The 23,559-nt window shown below is 47.1% G+C and overlaps 1 protein-coding gene across 1 annotated transcript in view; it reads left to right on the plus strand.

The window, feature by feature from the left end:
* Nucleotides 1-12,228, plus strand: part of LOC144128945 (uncharacterized) — a 34,137-nt gene extending 21,909 nt beyond the window's left edge. Inside the window, exons 9-13 of the mRNA XM_077662769.1 lie at nucleotides 416-523; nucleotides 1,679-1,894; nucleotides 3,217-3,381; nucleotides 6,981-7,233; nucleotides 10,269-12,228. Coding sequence (XP_077518895.1) covers nucleotides 416-523; nucleotides 1,679-1,894; nucleotides 3,217-3,381; nucleotides 6,981-7,233; nucleotides 10,269-11,497 — 1,971 coding nt within the window. The 3' untranslated portion in view covers nucleotides 11,498-12,228. The remainder of the gene's footprint in view (nucleotides 1-415; nucleotides 524-1,678; nucleotides 1,895-3,216; nucleotides 3,382-6,980; nucleotides 7,234-10,268) is intronic.
* Nucleotides 12,229-23,559: the final 11,331 nt, after the last annotated feature.

The raw sequence follows: 23,559 nt of genomic DNA on the forward strand, positions 1-23,559 counted from the left end.
ACAGGTCAACTTCATTTTTTCGCTAAGTGTCCCTGTCGTATCACGACGGAGAACATTGTATTAGCACGCATCAACGATTATGCTTCCCTTGGATTATTACTGAGAAGCCTTTATACTTATTCTTTTTTTCTGCTAAAAGCATGATCGCATCGACACATAAATCGCTTTCTTCAACTAGCTGGATTCACCTATAAAGAAACTCGGAAAGGTGTACATGTTCTGGCTTGTGAAACATATTGTTAGCATTTCATACCGACTGGGTAGCATACACAATGCCTCGACTATAGTGCCTTGTAGTCCGCCTACTGTGCGCGCTTCACAGGGCTAATTAGATAGATTGAGCGTAACTGTCAATATCGGGCAGCCGTATGCGGGCTGCCTGTTAACTCCACGACTGTTGATCTTTCGCCTGCAGGGAGGCTACGCAGGAAATGCCGCCGGCTTCCAGGTGATGTCGCTGCTCAAGGTGCCCGAGCTGCGCTCCAACCGTCCGGGCGTCGGACTGTTACATTACGTGGCACAGGTACGTGCAAGGAAATGTGCCTACAGTTCACCCCATAACATGTGTGCAAGGAAGCCTGCGTAGTATGCACGCACAGTGTTCAGACTCGATTCAAAATAAGGCGTTCAAAATGAGGCACTGAGAAAATGTCCGCCAGGAAGTCGACAAGGAATGGTCTCCAATTGCAAACGCCTCCGTTTTAACGAGTTGTCATTTTTGGGGCAGGTTTGTCTATCTAACACGCCCAAGCATCGAGAATAAAAAAAATAGAGGCAAGTTGAGCTAGGTTGTGATGGGAAAGAAAGATGAAAAAAGACTGCATGCATGAAGAGTGGGCCTCGTGTTTTCGGCGTGAATAACGCCTCAAAAGGTAGTTCCCAATGCCATATGCAACCAAATGTATCAATTTGAACACGAAGTTGTTATTCTCAATGGATCGCTTTACGGATTTCATAGGCCAACATTATGCCTGCGCACAAAATGGACGCGTAGAAATGACATCGCAAGACAGAAGACCTTACATGAAAAATGGGGAGCCAGTTCGGCCCAATCAAGCTATAACGAGGTTAAATCCCATCTGATGGCAAAAGTAATGTGGCAAGGAGAAACTGAGGGACTAGAAGAACTATTGGAGAAGTAATATGTGAGATGTGTATTCGCAACGGGAAAAAACACAGCTAATATTTATTTCTTAAAGTGAAGGAAGGCGAGACGGCTTCACATATAGTAGACTTCGCTCAAAGGAGGCATGGGTGTGAACAAAGCCAGGAAGCCAACAACTTTATATACGTTGAAAAAACTAACAAAACGGTTCCGGTCGGTTTACGCATGTTTATTGGATGCGGACGCTTGCTGTCCTATTTGGAATGTATTCGCGTGACGTCATGGCAGCCATTTTGGCGTACACTGCGCAGCTTCAGCGGTGCAGTCCGGGGCAGATGGCGATAAGCCGATTAGATATCCGCGCAGGCTTTCACCGCGTTCTTTGTGATTCATTCTGGCGGCCACTGTAGCTTGAGTGCATTCTCGCTATAGGTCTCGACTGTTCGGTCACGAACACATATAAGCCCCTCACGTATGCTCGCAATTAATCCCGTATAAATAAATACGGCACCCCGTGCGCTGTCGATGCGCAGAAGGGCGTCGTCACCACCGCGCCCTTTGCTCCGCTCGCAGGAAGCCGAGCGGGCGCAGGTCATGGGCGGCAGCCAGGGCTACGAATCGGCCCTTCCCTCGCTGGAGGCGGCGAGCCGCGTGTCCGGAGACCAGGTGCGCGCCGACGTGTCGGCGCTCTCCGAGCGGCTGGCGCGGCTGCAGGCCGAGGCCTCGAGGGCTGCGGCCCGCCCCTCCAGGGACGACGCCTTCCTGACCCGCACACAGGCGCTGCTCGAGGTGCGTGCGTCCACACACTCTCTCTCCCTCTCTGCGCTTCACTCTTCCCCAATTTGGACGAAATTTTCAGAGGCGCTCTACATCGAGGCACGCAAGTGCCCCTCACAGCAACATCTCTTGATCGCCTTTAAGTTTTTTGTTCGAATAATGGTGGGTTCGAAATAACGGCGGCCTTTCTATTTCATACACGGCAATTCTGAACAAAAGTATTTTTGAGCGGGAAACCACTTATGAACGCAATTTTTTCATATAAGATTCCACTATATCCGCAGATCAACCGACGCCAATCTTATATATATATATATATATATATATATATATATATATATATATATATATATATATATATATATATATATATATATATATATATATATATATATATATATATATATATATATATATTTCTATTCACGTTTTTGCCGTCGTCACAAGCGTTCTCCATTGATTTTCTATGGCAGTGTTAACTGTTCGATGTGGTCAATGGAAACACTTTAAAAGAAAAATTTTAGTTAATATTATAAGAACGGACCATTACCTTCAATATTTTCATTGCAGTGTCTTACTATTTTTCAATCTTCAAAATTTTTGCCCGAGAAAGTTGCGCATGTAATGCACTTGATGTTGACGGAGCTCAAGCAGTCACTTAGAATGAAGCGGAAGTTAGAATTAAGCGAATTCGGATTAAACCAAGTCCCTTGTACCCCCGTCCTTCGAAGTAGTTGCATGCATTGAACTGTTTGTATATCTGCAAGCCTTCTTGAGAACCTTTAAAAGCCTTTTTTATCACAACTTTACAAATATGCACCATAAATATATGACCAGAATATATTTTACCCATCTTTTCTTTCTTTTTGTTCTTTCCATACTCCTTTTCTACTTATCCTTTCTCGCCATCAAATCTTGTCCCCTTATGCAACCATGGCATGTCATCGGATTTGCCGTTTGCTAAAGTTTTGGGTCTGTAGCGAAAATTCCCAACTTTTTTCTCAAAGAGCTTTCTCTCTTTTTCTGATATGGAAGACGCAGTGGTGTAAAATGGCGGCAAAAAAAACAAACAAAAACGTCATGGGCACTCGAACGTACGCGCGAGTAATGCGAAAGCATTGCAATTCTATTCCAATTCTTTTTTTCATTTCAATTTAAATCCGCTTTAACTTCTATTCCATTTCTATTTTAATTCTATTCTATTAATTTGTAGTTGGTACAGTTGTAACTGCCAGTACTGACTAGCATTTCGTATTTTCCCGCCTCTGATGACGTCACACCGTTTCGACCAATCGCGAGCTTCGTAACGTGCTAGATGTGAACGCGTGGCGCAGCTGGCCCAGCGGGAGCTGGAGCGCCTGCGGCGTGGCCTGCGCAGCCTGGAGCAGGCGCGCGCCGACCTGGCCGCCTTCTTCTGCGAGGACCCGGCCGGATTCCAGCTCGAGGAGTGCTGCGGCGTCATCGCCAACTTCTGGCGGGGATTCAGGGCCGCCGACCAGGTCTGAATGAGTTCGTGCACCATCCCTTACAAAAATGGTCTATAGACTTCTTATCGACATTTCTTTTTGTCTGTTCATAGTCTGTAGTCTGTCTATAGACAAAAGTCTACCAAAGTGTATGGCCATAAATCTATAGATTGTCTATAGACAGTCTATAGGTTTGTATTGCCTGTATAGACTGTTCTCTAGGTTTGTCTTTAGAGTCTACAGACATTATAGACAGAAGTCTATGGACCGTCTATAGACTGCCTAAAGGGATTTTTTAAAGGGAATTGCTCTTCTCTGCTCTTCAGTCAGGCGATAACTGCTGCTGACCTGATTTATTCGAATGGAATGTGTGGTCTTTTAAACTAACTATTTTCGAAATCACCAAGCCTAATGGGTTGTTCTTGTTGTTCAACATATACCCAGCAATTCTGGACAAAGGCATTTTTGAGCTGGAAACCGTTAATGAAAGCAATTTTTTCATATAATGCAAGATGTCACTATAACAATCAATATACCCGCAGATCACTCGACGGCAGTCTTACATTTTTTTTTCTATTAATGTTCTTGCTATCATCAAAAGCGTTCCCCATTGGTTTTCTATGGCAGTCATAACTGTTCGAAGCGATCGTTGGAAACACTTTAAAAGAAAGATTTTGCTACATATCAGAAGAATGGACCATTACCTTCAATATTTCCATAACAGTATCTTACAATTTTCCAATTTTCAAAATTTTCGCCCGCGAAAGTTGGACTTGAAGTGTTTTATTTTTTTAACCAAAAATCGGCAGGAAACAACAAAATAAAGGGCACTTCTTGGTTCTGATATCCTTGTCGATCTAAACTAACGCGTGATTTATCAAGCAATGTTGTCTTAAGTACAGTGTCTAACTACCGGGAGAATATATGTGCGAATAGTCCTAAACAACACGCTGCTTAATATCATCCTTCCAAATTCATTGCGTTGCTAATGCACGTGAAGAGACAGCGTCAAATAATTAAGAAATGCCAATGCGTCCTGTATGCACGACATAAACATAGTAGGGAAGCAATCGACCCACACACATTCATGTCAGAAATCTGAGTGTAAGTGGTGAGTTCGCGTCTGTGTGCCCGCGACACGTGGAGAAGAAAAAAAAACTCCCAAGAGCGGAGAGAAGTCTCTGAGAAGTAAGAGGAGATCAAAGGCACGCGAAGAACGATTCCAGAATGCTGAATTATCTAGCGGTCACGTATAGAATAGCTTACTGACAAACATGCGCGCATGAAAGACAGATAAAACATTCGCGAGCGCGTAGTGGATGTCACGTCGAGGTCAGTCGGAGTCGCAGTGGCTCGGATGGCAAATATGGAAGCGTTCTATTATTTGCCGCGCCGTCCAGTCTCCATCGGCGAGCTCAAACAAGCCACTTACGAGCACGGAGCCAAGCATGAAGCGGGCGCGTGGAACTGGGCCCGTCGGTCACATGTCAAGTTATTGGCCCAGGAGTCTTCTTTCATTTCTAGAGTGACATGCGACTGAAAGAAATAGATGACTGCAGCGCTCCCCTGGGACCTGCAGGTCATGGTTTTTGCTCATAGCCAACTTCCTCTCTTCGAACCACACTCTAAACAGGAAAAAAGTAAAAAGGCAGTAAGCTATCCTCTAGCGCATACCTTTTTATGAAAGGATGTGCGCTAGGGGACTGTTTTACTCTCTTTTTTTACTCCAATATAGGCGTATTCGTGTTCAGTGCGCGCCGACACAAAAGCTAAATTACCGCCAGTTTTTGTCCCGAAAGAGCGCCTCTTTCGACAAATGCACCAGTTAAAAGGTGCTACTTGCCGACGTGTGGTAGCGTCAAGGTTCTTGTTTCGGTTCGCTTCTTTATTTCTTTTTTTTTCAGCGCAAACGTTGAATTTACCGCCTGTTACAGAAAGAGAGCGACACGCAAGCGAGTGGCACGGAAAGCGCTTGCCCGTGTCACTCTCGCGTTTGTTCTCAGTTGACGCTTCTTTCTGTAACGTGCACCAATATAGGCCACCAAGAAGTTAGGCTCGATTTGACGCATATTTCTGATTTCAGTCTTAGCTTACAATAAAGCCGCAGTTGTTCAGAAGCAATATAAGCTGCTCAGGCATACTTTTGGAATAGTTGTGTCCTACGCACACAAAACGCATACGTTCTTCGCTAGTTCAACAAATACCTGGATTACCATTTGAAACTACATCCGGGCTTCCCTCCCCTTTGTCGCGGTGCTCAGTCGCAACGGTAGTTTGTGGCTTTATGTTACAGCGCTGGCGCGACCAGCCATTCATTCGCTCTTTTTTAAGGGATGATCTAGTTTGAGTACTTCGGATGGAAAGGGAAGGGGATAGACGCGGCATGAATGCATGCAGAGCATTCGTAAAAGGACTGAAAATCGCTGCAAGGATCATCAGATGGATGAAGGACGCATACAAGCTAAGGGTCAAGTTTTTTGTACTTGTTCAGTGGGCCCTTCATTTCGCTCGTCATCTGCTCCTTCCCAGGTCAGCTCTTGTCATTAGATGATACATGGACATCTCCAGTTTTCAGTAAGTTGGAAGGTCATGCTGCCTGCCCGTGCCCTTATACCTGTGGGCGTCTTTGTAGCGGTATTCAATCCTTTACCAATGTGAACCACCTCGTCCAACGAGCAGTACTCTTTAAAAATGGAATTAGTTATTTTTGTTTTTATAAGAAAAAAGACGAGCCGCGTATATCTAAGCGGGCGTTTCGGGAACTGCTTCGATTACTGTATCCACGCCTTTCTCATGCCTTGGTCACGCCTATAGCCTTGGTCTCGGCCACGGGGCAAGACAAACTGGACAGCCGACTCCTCTGTTAAGAGCACACGACTAATGCTACATCGAGGTGGATATTCGCGTAGCTTTTAACCAACAGATGGCGTCACGACATTAACAGCAACCCTCGTACAACACCCATCGCTTGCCGGCAACGTTCCGGCTAGGCAGGAACTGCCTGGCGAAACGGGAGTGTTCTATTGGAGCTGCTGATTACGACGCGGCGGTGCTGAACACGTTCTGTTTGTTCTTCTGGCAGATGCCGCGGCTAGCAACATCTTTTCCTTCTGTTGTTATTTTTATTAATAAATAGTCACTAACAACAACAACCTGCATTTAGTTTGGCACCAATGTGGACAGGTGGCGCATCGACTTAGAGAGCATAGGAAAGCGTTGAGCGCGTTTGACGCCAGTAAGACACGTCAGCTTGGCATTACCGGCCCCTCTGCAAGACTATATAGGAGGTGAAACTCCTGTCAGCGCGAGCGAGCGCAGGCGACCAGATAAAGTCAATTGTATGCGCCGACGGGGTCGCATGCAGTAGCGGCGCCATGCGGCGCGTCGTAGAAGCAGCAGCGAAAAAAAAAAATGCAGCGCCCGGGCAGGCGGCTCCGGCGGCGCACGCTCAAAGCAGACGACAAGCAGACGACACGGGTGTTTGCTTCAGCGGGCACGCCGTGAGGTTGTATTTCAGTAGTTTCTTTCCAGGCCGCCAGCAGGATAGTGGTGCCGCGGGCTTGTGACCTTTTCTGGTCGCCGCAGACGGGGGAGTTTCTCCACTCCTATATAGTATTCCTCTGTGGCCGCAGGAGAACCGCAGGCGCTCCATGGCGGAGCCCGACGGAAGCGCAGCCCAGCCTCGAGGCCCCGCCGATTTGGTGCGCATGCGTGTGACGGACGAAAGGGGTGCCACGACCAGCGCCAGCTCGCCCGACGCCAGCCCCTCCAATAGCCTGAGGCGCAGCTTCCGCCGCAGTCGGCCCTCGTCTTCGGAGATGGCCAGCGACGACCAGCTCCTCGACTTCCTGCAGCGCCACGGCTCGGACCGCGAGGACTCGCTCGGTCAGTGCTGGCCTGGTTGTAAACATAGCACGGGCGGTAGCAGGATGCTTTTGGAACCGGGTGGTGACAAATGCCGCATGGCTGATTTTGGCTTTTGTTTTTTGAAGCGAGAGCTTCACTACGCAAGGTTTTCAAGAGGGCAGCGTCAGTGCAGTCACGTGCCAGGTGTCACGTGGCAGGTCATGTGACCTACTGATGTCATCGCAATCTGCCCACCGTGGCAGATGGCAACTGCCACATCGGGCGTTTCATCGATGCTTTAGAGACAATCCGTTCGGCAGTGTGTGTCTGGCGTTTGTGAACGTAGCCATGCAAAGGAAGCTTTCGCTTCTCATAAGGGTTAACGAAAGTTTAAACCACAGCTGATTTTTATTTTTATTTTTTACTGAAAGCTCCAGTGTAGATTTTCCGGGGTTTATAGCTTCCTTCACGCCGCAGTATGTCATGTCTCAGGAAACCCAGCATTCACCTGCTCTTCTATGAGAACGTTACCTATAACCTATAGATGGGTCATGGGGTATGAAGAGTGGGCGCACTCAAAATAAACTGAAACTTAAACTTGAAAAACTTCACAAAGTAAAAATCTGCGGAAAGTGCTGGACTGTTGCCCTCTCAATTGCAACTCCATCGTAGTACAGCACCATATGAATCGGTTCCGATCTGGAACTCTGGAGGAGCGGTGAGAGGTTTGAACGGAGGGGTTTTTGAGCAGGTTAATTAAAGCACTGATGTTTTGTTATTTTATCGAGGAGTGGACAATTTCATGGCTTTTGAAGAGACAACTGTAAGCTTGTTGTAGATCTTTAAAGCTTATATTTCAATTTTTCTAGCAGAGGATTTGCCGAATGCCACTGTTTTGAACATTTGCAGACGGTACAAATCTTATCGCGAAGTGCTGGCTGCGTGCCCAACGTTATTGTGCAGTACGGGCAAACGTTCGCGGATGCAGATGCGCGCAAAAAAAAAATCTGTCGGTCAAGCAAGACAGGTCACTAAGAAGCATTGAGACACAAGGGGACATATGTGCTCCATGTTCTATAAAATTACCAGCTGACTGAGTAGCGACACAACGCAGCAATAATTTTTTTCCTGAATCAGAATCCTTAAAACCTTTGTCCATGACATTGCATACAATGCTATTCCACTTTGAACTCGATCCCTTGACTCGTGCTTTAGAAGCACCTGCCAATTCCAACGCACGCCTCACAATAACATAAACTGCTTAAGAACCCATCGTTAACCATGACTGTAGTTGCTCCAGTTTGTGAGCACTTTAAACAATGTGTAACCCATGTGTGTATGTGTGTGTGTGGGGGGGGGGGAGTGTTCCTAGCCAGCCATGGAAATAAAATCTCTGGGCCAACGCGGTAGCTCTGGTACAGGGAAACTGCGTTGAAAAGCACCATACTTTGAATTGCGCAGCATGTAGCATCTTTACTTGACCCTTCGTACGTGTTATCATCATGCAGCACTCTAAAGGAACTTATTGCAATGAACCAGTCGCATTTCATCACGTGGCGACTGTGACGTGTTTGTGTGAGGCCTGTGCTCCTCTCTTGATTGGCCATTGTTTCCATGTAAGTAGAGCGGAAGACGCAATTGCTTGCGCGGAAACCTGCAGTTACCGTTAGAGAGAATCCTTTTTCAGTAAAAGGGGACAAGCGTACACATAGCAAGGTGGCATCCCCAGATAGGTTCTGCAGTACAGCCCTTTTGAACTATTGCGTACAAGACAGCCTGATGATTGCATGACCTCTGTTTAGAAGGAACCCCCAGGTCTGTGTGTGCGCGGGCCCGTTTCTTTGGTGAGTCCCTGAAAACGGGGACGCGATGAATACTTCGTTTCTCGTCGGAAGTTGCCTCGTTGCGGCGGCACCAATGAGGCCTATTCTCTGACAGCCGGTTTGAATGAGGCCCAAATTTTTTAGTCGCTTCAGGATATTCTTTGATAGTAAGAAAAAAAAATGGTTGGTTGGACAATTACCTCGCGGAAATGATATGTCCTAGAGGGAACACTTAGCCTCTATTCACTGCACACTACGCATTAATCTTTTCCATAACGTTCTGGTCGCTCCGAAATGTGGAGGTTTTTCATTTTTTTGTTCATCATCATAATCATCAGCCTGACTACGAACACTGCAGGGCATAGACCTCTCCTATGTCTCTTCAATTAACAATTTCCTTTGCCAGCTGCGGCCACCGTATCCCGCAAACTTCTTGATCTCATCCGCAAACCTAACTTTCTGCAGCCCCCTGCTACGCTTTCCTTCTCTTGGAATCCACTCCGTTAGTTTTAAGGACCAGCGGTTATCTTGCCTTCGCATTACATGCCGTGCCCAAGCCCATGTATTCCTCTTGATTTCGACAAGGATGTAATTAACCCGCGTTTGTTCCCTCACCCGCTCTGTCCTCTTCCGGTCTCTTAACGTTACACCTATCATTTTTTCTTTCCATAGCTCGCTGAGTTGTCCTTACCTTAAGCTGAACCCTTTTCGTTAGCTACCACGTTTCTGTCCCATAGGTGAGTACCGGTACCGTGTTTTATTCGCTAGCAGTGTAGTCCCTTTCGGGATCGGGGCCGGAATGTCCCTCCTCTGGAGAACCTGCCGATAAAAATGCCAGGAATAAATCCACCCACCCTCCAGAAGCCTTCACCCATCAAAAGCCCACAAAGCAGCAGAACTACAAAGAAACGGCGAAATCAAATTCAAGGACGCATTGAGAAGGCCATCAGTGTAAAATCGAAGTGTACAACTAATGTTCTTAAGGCAGATTTGTCGCGTTAGATCATATGATCGCCTGATTTTTTTAACCTTCTCTACCTCCCTATTTCCTTACAAGATTTGCGGACATATCTTTTTTTTTTGCAGTTGGCATGCGATATATACGTACTTCCCGTAAATCTCGTAGAGTACTAGAATTTAGGCTGTAAAAAGTCATTTTTTTGTCACCAAACCCAAGCTGTAACTTTTAATGGCGTTAGCCTCGGTAGTAAGTAATAGTAATAGCTGTCTCATGATGCTCCTTTCCTGCAGGGCGTCGAGCATCGCGCCGCGAAGCGAGACGTCGCTGGGTGGCAGACCTCTCGGAGGACTCGACGTCGCGAGAACGAGTGCCTTCACGAGAAATAGAACACGCACCCCCGCTGACCCTGTCACGGGATCCTGCCGGAATCTCGCCTACCGTAGCGGAAGTGACGTCGTACGTCCCAAGGCGCCCTCTGACAAAGCTTCCTTCTGCTGCCACAAGCTTCGCGTCCACTACAGCGCCATCGACTGAGTTGCCGAAGGGTCTTTCACAACGTAATGAGCCAACCAAGCCCATCGTGCTGCCGCTGCCACCACCCGCAGCTTCTGTAAGCACTGTGCCGCTTAATGTCAATGAGCCGGCACCTCACGCTTGTTCCTCACGCCGGACGACCAGCCCTCCCCGAAGGATCACACCACCGTCGTCGACTCCGGCATTTCCCCCTGTTCCAGTGACAATTCCTTCCATGCTGACAGCACAAATAAGTTTTGTACACAACAACGGCCCCACTAGAAGAAGCGCTTTGCCGTCACCAACGTCCCTTCAGCTGACGAGCTTGACCACAGCATCGGCAACGACTCACGCCAGTTCTAATCCTGACCCAAGTCTAACTCAAAGAAACAGCTTGTCATCACCGCCCCCAAGAGTGACGCCACCTCCGCGGATGACGCCACCTCCTCGAATAACTTCACCTCCTCAGATGACACCACCTCCCAGGGCAACACCACCGCCTCAGGTTGCACCACCTCCCCGCGCAACACCACCACCAGCAACACCGACGGCGGTGCATTCACCTCCTCCGTTGCCAACGGCGCCGCCGGCTATTCCAGACACCCGGTCTTCCATCACGACACCCACTAGAAGGGAAGGCTGGTCACGCAGTGCGATTCCGACGATGCCTGGAAGCACTGTGCTCAAGAGGAGCCCCAGGGTGTCCCCGTCGGACAAGCCTTTCATGAGGGCCACGTCTGCCTGGACTGCGAGGTCAGGACCTCTTCCAACGCCCAACGGAAACGCCAGCTACTCCTCGTTCGGGTCACCCCAGCCCCTGATCACACCTCCATCTCTCAGCAATGGAGCCTCAACAACCGCTTTTCTGGAACGTCGCGTGCCTCTGCAACCGTATCGTGACCGGTCGGTTGGGCAGCGCCTCACTAGACCGAAGACGTCCGTGGACAACCAGCGAATAACAGGATCGCGGTGGCGTGGTTCGAGGACGGGAATGAGTCCGCTTTGAGGGAGCATCTGTGAGCAACTGGCAGCTGGCACTGTCAGGGATGTGTTTTTTGAGATGACACTGCCTACCTTCGCTGCTTGCTCAGCGGATGAGAACAAGAGGCGGCGGACCAGCTGGAACTGGTCCACAACGTTACCTTCATCTTGGAGGCAGACCATCGACCTCACCGACACAGGCTACTACTGTTGCGGCGTCTACCCGAAGTGATAATAACAAAGGAACTCTAACCATCAAAGCGCTTCCACAGCTGAAGGAGGCGTGTCCAAGGAAAGAAAGGACACAAAGAAGGAAAATGGACATTGTTTCACGTATACACTGTGTTGCATGCACTAACTACTTAAAAAGTGTCAGTTACTTCAGCAGCTTAATTATCGCTATATGTGCAGCTCTTTCCTGTGGTGAGGTGAAGCTAAAGTTGAGTTTTAAGAAGCGACTTTAGAGGATTCTGATAATGCAGTCTTTCAAAAGCGTCCTAATTATTTTCTGTGAACTTCCCTGTCAATGCAGCTGAGGCGTCACTTGCGGCTCCGTGCATGAGTAGCCGTGTTTACTGCTTCTGTGAGCTAATTTCGTACCAGCTAGTCGGCGCAATCCCGCATGTATCTAAGAGGTGTGTTAATGCGGGCCACTTTCTTCGTTCTTGTGAAGTATAAGCGCCCGATGTTTGCTTCAAACGGCAAGCCTGTTGAACAGGATAAAAATGTGCCAAATAAAATTTTTTGACCTCTTGCTCTCCTTGTTTGTTACTTCTGGTCCCTGGTACGAGAAACATCAGCTCCACCGTATTTTCGGTGCGGCTGAGATGACGTCGGAATTAGATCGATCGATCAATCAACCAACGAATCGGTCGGTCGGTCGGTCGGTCGGTCGTAGTTATTTCACCCTCGTAGCCCTGATTGGCGGCTACTATAACTTTCCTAAAGTGGATGTGTTCTCCGACGATGGTGGCGGTGAAAACTTTATTAGACACAGGGGAGTTTCAGACACGCAGGTCCTTGGCCCCCGCACGGCCCCACTGCACTCAAACGTTCATGTCCCGGATGGCTTGCTTGGCCGGGTCCTCGGAGCGCAGTAGGGTCTCCCAAGTGGCTTTGGGGTGGTGGTAGAGGGTACAGGAGGGGTTTGTGTGGACTTGGTGATAGCGCGAGCGTATATAAGGGGAGGGTGAGGGGCGTGTTTGGAGCCGCCTCCAAAGTGTCTGATGATAATTGTCAAGGGAAGGATGGGGGGGGGGGGGGGGGGGGTTAGATTCGACGCTCGGCTATGCAGGCCTGCGTCAGTTCACTGAATGAATGCATGCGCTCCCGTGAGAACCCTAGATCGGTGGCTGCCGGTGCCTGATTGAGAGAACCTCTGGCTAAAGCGTTGGCAGACTCGTTTCCGGGATTCCCGGAGTGGGCAGGCACCCATATGAGCTCCATGTGGCGGGACGGGTGTGCGGCGAGGGAGTTCAGTCTGCGAAATGCAGGGGCGTGAACTCTCGCGCGAGCAAAATTTAGAATGGCAGTTTTAGTCTGACAGTATATGCCGGGCCTCCGTGCACGTGATGGCTAGGACAAAGGCGGCCTCTTTAGCCTCCTCCGAAGTGGTAGCGGGGGATATGTGAAGGGTGGTAATCGGTTGGAGGGAGGGGTTCGTGATGGCTACAACCGCGACCTTGCCCGTGCATGCGGCATCCACCCACACTGCATCCGGTTCCATGTCATAGTGTTTGTGGAGCACCCGTACGACAAGTTCCAGACCAGACAACTTCGCCAGAATGGAACTTTCGCTTAAACCTATAAAGGGCGCTTCAGGGAAGAACTTAAATAGTTCTGAAAAATAGGTTCTTGAAGTAAAAATTTGGCTTTTTCAGCATGGCATTACCAATGTTGGCGGACACGAGAAAACCGGTGAATCATCTTAAGTGGTAAGCTGGCTAACTAATTTTTAATAGTGAACTTTTTAACTATTCGAGTTAGGCGTCTATAGTTGCAATTAGAGATTTGTAGCCGGTCTTTAGTAATAACATTATCATTTTTAGAATTCTGAAAACGCGATTACCCTTGGCGCTGTTGTGGCTCGACAAAATTTGAATTTTTTGACTAGTTACATGCACTGGAAAGATTGCTTTGGCTGCATGCTTTTCGAAAGCGCATGTATTTGGCACGATGTAGCCAAATTTTGTCGAGCCACAGCGCCGAGGATAATCGCGTTTTCGAAATTCTAAAAACTGTTATGGATATTACTAACAGCCGGCCACAAATCTCTTAGCTGTGATAGTTAAAAAGTTAACCATCTTACTACTTAAATTCATTCACTAGTTTTCTGGCGACCGCCAACCCTGGCAATACCATGCCGCAAAAGCCATATTTTTTGCTCCAAAAATCCTATTTCTTAAAATTACTTAGTCTTCCCTTAAACACCATCTATGACAGCTTTCTCAGATTCATCTGAAAAGCTGGCCTCTTGTTTTTGTTGAAATGAAAATCGTACAACTGTGCATTTTATTACTGTAGTTTCTGGAATTCGAAACCTTATCTTTTTCTGTAAAAATATTGCGTCACTATAGCTTCACCTTGTTTATATGTAAAAAAGTGGAATACATTAGCAAATGAACGAATATATTTATGAACCACAAAGCATTTTTGCAAAATCTTATTTCTACACTGAATATTTTCGGCCGCTTCTCCACACTTCTTCGTGTAGAGAGGACAGAAAGAAATATTCGCTGTTCCAAAGTAAAGTGTGGTATATGTATACTGCCTTCTCCACTTTTACTGAAAGACAAACATATGGCTATTTCGCATAGAAGCAAACAAATTAAATGACTAACATGCACTTGGGAACTGGCTGGCTAATATGACCGTATTTTGTTTCAATAGCATCCTTCTGCGCCCAAAAAAAAAGGCAAGAAACTTTCGCTGCTCCATTTTGTCGAGATATTTTTGATCGAAGCCGGCTACTGAGTTGGTTCCCATAATTTGTTTCTCGCGCGAAACAAAATAACGCAAAGAAAAGAACTATTATTTCGAATCGCAGCACGTAGCTAGTTTTGCCGTTGACTGCTGTGCCCCGCCGGCTTAATCTCATCAGTATCAGCATCTCTGAAAATTGCGCAGCTTAGAACCTGAAATGCGCGATCGATCAACACAGCGGCTCTAAAACGAAGAGGCTGCGTGCGAACACTGGCTGCAAATTGTCGCGTCTCCAGTCTGTTCCACAAACAGTGACGGGGCCCCGGTGTAGATAGCGGACACGTATACTAGATACCGCCCGTGTCAGCACGAAAATAGCCCGAACAACGTCCGGAACAGGCTGCCCGAGGGATCCCGTGGAAAAGCACACTTGACGCCTCGGAGACAGGCAGGAAAATTGCTCCGACACGGTGCCTGCTATATGCGGCAGCAGAATGACCTTTTCTCGGTTCCCCAGCTTTGGCCCGCGGGACAGAGAATTTTTTTTTCTACGAAGCTATCGCAAAGACTGCCTGGCGGAGGTACATATAGAAATGAGTTCATACAAATCGGCATCACTAAAACCGTCCTCTGCTGTACAAACTAGAGATGTCGCTAGCCAATCAGGGGTCGAGATTGCAAAGCGTTTGGCGCGCGAGACTGGACCGTGATAGGCTAGATTCGTTGGTCAATTGTGGACTAGGATTTGCGGAATTGATTGGCATTGGCTATCGTGTCACTGGCTGCTTATATTGGCCGTTGCATGCGACTGGTTGTATAGGACATTATTCCTTCTCATCTATGCTATCTAGATTTCTTATTTTCCTTTCCCCTGTCCTCCCGTTCCGAGTAGTTGGCGAGAGACACGCTCCTCCGGCCTCTCTCATCCTCCACCATTTTTGCCATGAAAACCGCATCACTCTCACTCTCTATTTCTCTCTCTCTTCCTAGCAGCCATAACTTTATGCCAGTTGTATATACGATTTCTTTGTAGAGATCGATCAACACTCACGTTTATTAACGTTAAAGTCACAGGCCTTCATGTCTCCAGTGTAAAAGCGGTAGCATTTTAATCCCCGTTGGGCCAAAATGCGTCATCGGTCATAAACTTCGCCCATTGGCTGGAGGGAAGTGACGTCACCAGACGGGAAGAGACGTAATCAGACCGTAAGGAACGTCACTTCCGGTAAAGGCACCAACAGCTGCTTATGCTACCGCATCGACAGCAAACAATGAAATTAGGTGTTCCTGTGATTTTTTTTTTATTTCATTCTGCTACATGACTCACTGGTGCACAAAGCAACATCTTAACCCACATAACGCATGCAATCGTCATTAACAAATAAGTAAATAGGCAGCTAGTATAGAGCGGCACAATAAACGTGCATTTTTTTAAATTTTTTCCTAAAAAAATTCACAGGAGTATGCTATCGATGTTGTTTGTAGCTTAAAATGGCTTCTCTATGGCAGCGTCGCCATGAGTTAAGTTCAAGAAAGAAAAGGTATGTGGTCTATATACGTATTCTACGGGGAATGCAACGCATGAAACAAGCTTTCGTAATCGTTGGTGAAACAGACTGTCGATGGAAGTCATTATCACGTCTGCTGTTATGAGATTATAACCATGTCAGCGCTATAATAGCTGAAGAAAGAAGCGCACGATCTAAACCGAGCACCTTTTTTTGTTTGCTTGAAAGAAGTGCGAGCAATTCGAGAGAGCTCGTTACTTTGCTCGACAGTACTAAGGAGAAAGCCTTCAATGGCTCATACTCACGGTTTCCGTCCGTCCGTCCGTGACACTCTTCAACTCGATAATAAAAAAAATCTTTGTCCACGATGGGATTCGAACCACCGTCCTTCCGTTCCGCAGCTAAACGAGCTAACGACTACGCTACTTCCTGCCTTCTTTTTCTCTTTATTGCTTGTTTTGACAGTTTACAACAGATCACAAACATGTTCTGTGCTGCACTCTCAAACATCAAGAGCGGACATGCGTTTCACTCACGTGAGAAAATCAAAACTGTTTCAAGGAACACAACTCTCCCATCAACTCGATAACTTCATCTCCAAAACATAGCTCCTTGTACACTTCACGCAGCTTAAATATGTTTTCTTTAAAGTGATTATGTTTATTATTATGAATTTTTATGGCGCGAGGGCATCTATGGCCAAAGAGCGCCATGACACAAGGTATTTTCGATTTCTCAAGGTGGTGTCAAAGGCCTCTTTCCCAAGCATTTCACCCTAAATAAGCCGAGCACCAGACCAGGGAAAAGCTTGTACCCATTGTATCACCACCGGGTACCCAGCGGCACTGGGGATCGTTTTCTTTGAAGTAATTTCGGACAGACCGCGCATCTTCATCGCAATGTCGTACAGTCATCCTGCTTCGCCAAATGCTGTGCAGGCCAAGAAGGAGAATTACATCGTATTTATAAAGATCCGGCTCAACGTCCGGGAATCGTATCCCATACGGCGTCAAGAGTAAGTCTTTCTTTATTGTACGCTGGAGCACATCGCACAAGAGTAGCGCATCCCAGCAATCAATAAAGACGTGTTCTATTTACTCTGGTTTGTGACACAACAAGCAGTCAGCACCCCGTGGTAAAACCAATCCTTTCTTCTCCATCCATGTTTTGACCGGCAACGTACCAGTGTGCAGCTTGAAGAAAAATGTCTTCACACCCGCTGGCACCACCGTTTTTCTTACTCTTTTTAAAACATTTCCTCCTTGGCCTGCACTATACAGAGATCGATATATTGGCTCGGGGAAGACACAGTCAAGCAAATCTTTTAGCAATTTCTTAAGCATGACATTTGAAAGGTATTCCAAACTGAACCGAGTATTTAGAAACCGGAAAGCAAAGACCACGTCTTTCAAAAATCTGCTTGCACTGTATCGCATCCCGTCTACAGTGGGAATAACATAGTTTGGCAAAGCCGAAGAAAGCCTCGTTTGAATAAAAGTCCGCAGGAAAGGGTCGCGTTGATCTCGAAGAAACACAAATCTTGACACCACCTGCCTCAGGTTCAAGTGTACCAAGGAAAGACCCCCTTTTCTCAAACGCAGACACAAATTATCACGTTTAGTCACCTCCCATGAGGACTGCCAAATAAAAAACTCCTAAGAGACGATGAAACTTTTGAATGCTAAGGAGAGAGCATGAAAGGACCTGCAACAAATAGCACACTTTTGAAACCAGGTATACACTACATATGTTTGCACGCGCGAAAATGAACAGTTCCTTTCCCGACTATTTCTGTGTGCACGTGGAGAGTTCTTGAATTTTTTCCTTCCAAAAGTCATCGTTATCTCGATACTTCTCAAGATGAACATCTAGGTATTTGGAAGGGACATGTGACCAGTTTACACTTGCATGAAGGAAAGGCGCTGATGTCCAATTCCCATGCCAAAGGCCCGCATATTTGTCCGGAGTAACAACACTATTGGTTACATCACAAAACCTGCGAACAACAGACATCGCATGTTCTATGCTGCTGTGGTGGCTACAAAAAATTGCCACATCATCGGCATAAGCCAGTACTTTAATTTTACATGCTTCTAGTTCAAAACCACGAATAGAGCTGTTGTTTATTACATTCCGGCAAAGTGGCTCTAGGTACAAAGCGAAAAGTAGCGGTGGCAATGGGCAGCCTTGCCGCACGTATGCTCTCACGGCAGTTCTGTCCGTGAGCTCTCGGTTAACAACCAGATTCGTGGTACAGTTACTATAAGCCATTTTAACCCCTTTTAAAATAACTTCCCCATCACAGCCATGTTCGAGGAATTTAAAAAGAATGTCATGACCTACACGGTCAAAGGCCTTCTAAATCAATCTGCAACATTGCGACTCGCTTAAAGTCAGTGTCACAGCATTCCAGTATACTCCGAATGACATGAACATTCGTGAAGATGGCCCGCCTTTGAATTCCACACGCCTGGTGGGGGGCAACCAGATGTCCATAACTGACTGTAAACGTTTGGCATATAATTCCATAAAAATTTTATAATTGACATTAGTAAACGTTATCGGCCGATAACCAGTAACTTGTTTAAGCTTAGCAGGATTGTCAGTTTTCGGTATAAGCACTGTATGCGCACGAGAAAACGATGGTGGTAAAATACCCATTCTAAATGACTCTTCATAAACGAGTTGTAAAATGAGAGCAGTTTAGAGTTTGAAATCCTTATAAAGTTCTGCTGTTATCCCATCAGGACCTTCCGCTGCCAACGCATATGTAGTTCTCCTTGTCTAGGACGCTGGAGAGTGTTTGCGGAAAGGCATCGAATCAGACGGATGCCTCCCAAATGCCCTCTAGTGCCTCCGGCATTTAAGATTCACAAACAATTGTGTACTTAATCAACATCTTAACCACACATCAGTGATATAAGCATCAACACCACGCTAAAGGCTTTCGTCTCACCGCACTTTAGGTCAACAAAGTGCCCCCTGAATTTTCTTACTTTGGGAAACTAAAATATGTGCTAAAATATATATGAAGTAAAACACATGCAAAATATGCATAATATGCACGTCAAAAACACCCAAACACCTCCCTATGTGCAACTCGTTTTCGGGCGTCAGCTCTTCTTAGCTGCTTCCTCAGTTTCCATGTCAGCGGTGGTATCAGCATCGCCGTCCGCAGCGTACATTGCATGGAAGACGGTGAAGATGAAGTGGCAGCGAACTCCTTTGTCACTGCTGATAACCTGCGCACACTATTACTACTCCTTTTCTTGTCAAAACGTTCCTGTATCCAGCAAGTAATCGCTAGTGTCTTGGCCACTCACCCGCAGTGGGTAAGTGCCAGCATTGTTTGAGGCCTACCAACCAACCAACCAAACTGCGCACGAGCCCCCTGCTTGAGCTACCCGCTCCCGTTTGTGGTTCTTGCTCGATCTGCCTTAGCTGCTGTGTGTGCTTGTAGTCTCTTCAGTAAACAGCCTCTTCAAAGGGAACAATGCTTTCTGGGACTTACCCCTTCGTAACTCAAAGCCGCCAGCACCGCGGACCTTGGCATCGAGCCAAGATGCTTCGCGCCACACTCTTAAGCACTCTTAGCGCACCTCCTTTCCTAAATGCGGCGGTGGCGGCTCGCACGGCGAACTTGTCAACGCGCCAGGACGTTGCTGCGGCCGGTTGTGGCACTGCGTACCGGGTGCTTCAGCGAACACTTTCGGAAATTTTTAAAAATAGACTTTTGGGTAAAAATATGGCTTTTGCGGCATCCTATTACCAGTGTTAGCGGACACCAGAAAAGGGGTGAATCGTCTTAAGTAGTAAGCTGGTTAAATAATTTTCAATAATTAACTTTTATATATTAGAGTTAGGCGCCTAGTTGCAATTGGAGATTTGTAGCCGGTCATTAGTAATAGCCATATCACTCTTTAAAATTTAGAAACCCCGACTACCCTCGGCGCTGTTGTGGCTCGACAAAATTTGGCTTTTTCGACTAGTTACGTGCACTGGAGGGCTTGCATTGGCTGCATGCTTTTCGAAAGCGCGCTTATTTTCGCACGATGCAGCCAAATTTTGTCGAGCCACAGGGGCGAGGGTAATCCCGTTTTCTAAATTATAAAAACTGATATAGCTATTACTAACGACCGGCTACAAATCTCTAATTCCAACCAGTTGCCTATCTGTGGCAGTTAAAAAGTTATCAGAAATTAGTTAACCAGGTTACTACTCAAGAAGATTAACCGGCTTTCCGGTGTCCGTCAACACTGGCAATACTATGCTGCAAAAGCTGCATTTTCACCCCAAAGAGCCTCTATTTGTGAAAATTTTTTTAAAGTGCTCGCTGAAACACCCGGTATACGTATGATAAGAAAGCCGTTGAGACTGTACTGAAGCGTAATGGCGCAGAAGACCACGCGTGTTGCAGTACATGCCTATTGTAGTTTAGCCCGGTAAAGTACAAAAATTACTCGCTCTCACACCACAGCTAAACCAAACACATTCGCGTTACATACTCCGTAACCGTCCTGTAAGATTTTGTTTCTTTCTTCCAGGCTTAGACACTTTGCAGTCCCTGCAAGAAAGTTGCTCTTAATATAGAACCCGACCGCGGCGGCTGCGTTTTTATGGAGGAAAAACGCTAAGGCGCCCGTGTGCTGTGCGATGTCAGTGCACGTTAAAGATCCCCAGGTGGTCGAAATTATTCCGGAGCCCTCCACTACGGCACCTATTCCTTTCTTCTTTCACTCCCTCCTTTATTCCTTCCCTTACGGAGCGGTTCAGGTGTCCAACGATATATGAGACAGATACTGCGTCATTTCCTTTCCCCAAAAAACCAATTAATAATAATAATATAGTGCTGAATCCGCAACTGCGTTTCTCTGTTCGCTTGGACAAAGAATGATCGAAACAAGCCGAAAAATTCCGTGGGAGCTTGTTTCGAGCGGAAATGAGCTCAATCCGCCTTTGCAAAGAAGTTATACTGAGTCCGGAGACGTAGCGAACTAGCAAAGAGGATATTCTAAATCGGCTAAGAGAGCACGGGCCACTTTGCAATTATAATGGTCATGCAGATTTGAAGCTCTAATTACGAACAACCCGAAGCATGTACGCGACGGCGAAGCAAACTAAGCCGGAATGAGGGCGAAATCCGACATGCCATCGCCAGCCGCTTCAATTATTACTCGAAACGAAAGTAGAAAGGAAGTCAGAAAATGCATGCGCGATGTAAGTGCTTCCTCCGAGCGTCGCTTTCATAAAAAAAACAAAGACGTGTTAAGGACCCTTCCAAGCATTCTGTTATTTATGTTTTCGTCTTCTGTCGCGCTGCAGTGTTTTTCAGGTACGCGTACGGAGGAAAACTATAAGATAAGCTGGCAGGCTTGCGACCCACCTTAACATCAGATTGCTAGGAGGTATTTCAGGTTGAGCTTTTGTTCGTCACAAAAAATAACTCCAAAGCCCGAGAGAATTTTGTTCGTCGTTAGCGTAAGTGGTGATTAGTTTTCTTTGTCGTGCGAAATTCATGGGATTTTTTTTTATTGTGCTGAACAAATACTTTCTCAAATAGCGCTTGTGGCATAAGGAAAGTATTACCTGCAATTGTGCACGGGGTACACTTCCTGTTACGCTCTGAAATAACTAAAACACTAACAAGAAAAAGTAAATGCGGTGGAGATTTTAAAGGCGGACGAGTGGAGAGCAAACAGTTTTGAAGACCCAGCTGAAGCTCAATCGCCACGCTAAGCCTTTTTAAGAATGGATGGATGGATGGATGGATGGATGGATGGATGGATGGATGGATGGATGGATGGATGGATGGATGGATGGATGGATGGATGGATGGATGGATGGATGGATGGATGGATGGATGGATGGATGGATGGATGGATGGATGGATGGATGGATGGATGGATGGATGGATGGATGGATGGATGGATGGATGGACGGACGGACGGACGGACGGACGGACGGACGGACGGATGACCGGACGGATGGATCGTCCCCTTTGAAACGGGCTAGTGGCATGAGCCACCACGCTCTGCATTTCTTTTCCTTCACATTTCTCTTAACCAATCTGTCAAACTTAACGGTGTTATCTAAAAATTTGCCACTTTTCTTTAAATACAGATTCTATTGAGCTTTATGCTTGACCAATTACTAAATCCTGAACTTATATCATTGCGTCACCGCGCTGGTTTGGAGCCACCAGTCTTCCATTCGCTTTTTGCTAGCGTGGTGCACGAAAATGGTTCATGCGCCGCCATTGCGGTAACGTCCAGTGTGCGCTACAATTCATTGTCGCTTGAAAGAAATATAACACGACGAATAAAAATGCAGTGTTCACATGCAGACCGAACGCTGCCCCATCTGCCCCAGGTCACACAGCATGGAAAGCATGCATATACATTGTGTTTCATCTAAGACGTCACACAACATATAAGAATAGGGTTTTTGAGTAAGTAAGTATAGCGCTTTTTTACATAGCGTTGTCGGTCAATATTTGCTCCCCTCAGCACTCATCAACATAAACAAAACCTAAGCGGATATCGTCGTCTCGAAACTGCTTCGGCATTCGTCAATCTCACATCCACTGACAGCTCACGTGCATTCACCACGCACATCCGCTCAGCACTCACAACCATGCACATACATGCCCTCACAACACACATCGACTCACGTGCACCCACAGCTTGCATGCGCTCACCACTTACATCCATTCACAACCACTCAGCACTCGCAACCACCCACATGCACTCAAAACTCGCATGTACTCACCACGCATCCACGTACAGGGACTCACAACATGTGCACAACTAGTCACCACTCACGTCCATTCACAACCACACACATGCAATCACCACTCACGTGCACTCAGACTCCTCACCATTTACATCCACTCACTCACACTCATAGTCATCTCTACTCACACTCACATTCACATCTACTCGCACTCACATTCCCCCAGTCCACTCATACCCAACGGTGCCTGTGTGAATGAGGCGAAATGAGTGCACTCATGAGTGAGCGCGCCGACCTGTGCTACCTCAACATCTTGCCAGTCGACTCTCCTTTTCCCCAGGTCTCCCTGCGCCATTTCCTAAATTATTAAGCACCTTCCGCGAAAGGGCGCCTTAAGGAACAAAAACTAGGAATCCGACATCTATAGACACTGCCAGGGTGCCCGCGAAACAAAGCACCTGATTTAAATAGTCTCTCATCAGGAGACAAATCAAATTTGCAACTATCAAACGGTGTATGACATGCCTCCTCGCTGCTCAACGCCACGACCGTTTGGGGCCAATTCTTGTCGGTAACCATTCCCTGGCTCGGCAATGACCTTTCCGTCGCTTCGGTGCAACGACCCGATTTAGCAGTGCGACACGCTCCAACACAGCTCCGTTTCAAAGCGATCCCCGACCCCAGAGATGAGCTCCACCTGCTTTTGTTTCGCTCCGTTTCGTTCCTCGCCGCATGCAGCGCCGCCGCTGCGAGGCAAGAGAAGACGAGTCCACGCGCTAAGCCTAAAACGAGGTGGCGCCGCCTCTGCCGCCGGCGGGCCAGCGCGCAGCCAGAGCGTGCAGTGTACGAACAGAGTCATTAGCATAGGGACAACAAACGCCCTGGGCACGGGAGCGTGGCCGAAGGGGACACGGCTGACGAGCCG

The sequence above is a fragment of the Amblyomma americanum genome, chromosome 4 (assembly GCF_052857255.1).
Source record: "Amblyomma americanum isolate KBUSLIRL-KWMA chromosome 4, ASM5285725v1, whole genome shotgun sequence".
Lineage (NCBI taxonomy): Eukaryota > Metazoa > Arthropoda > Arachnida > Ixodida > Ixodidae > Amblyomma > Amblyomma americanum.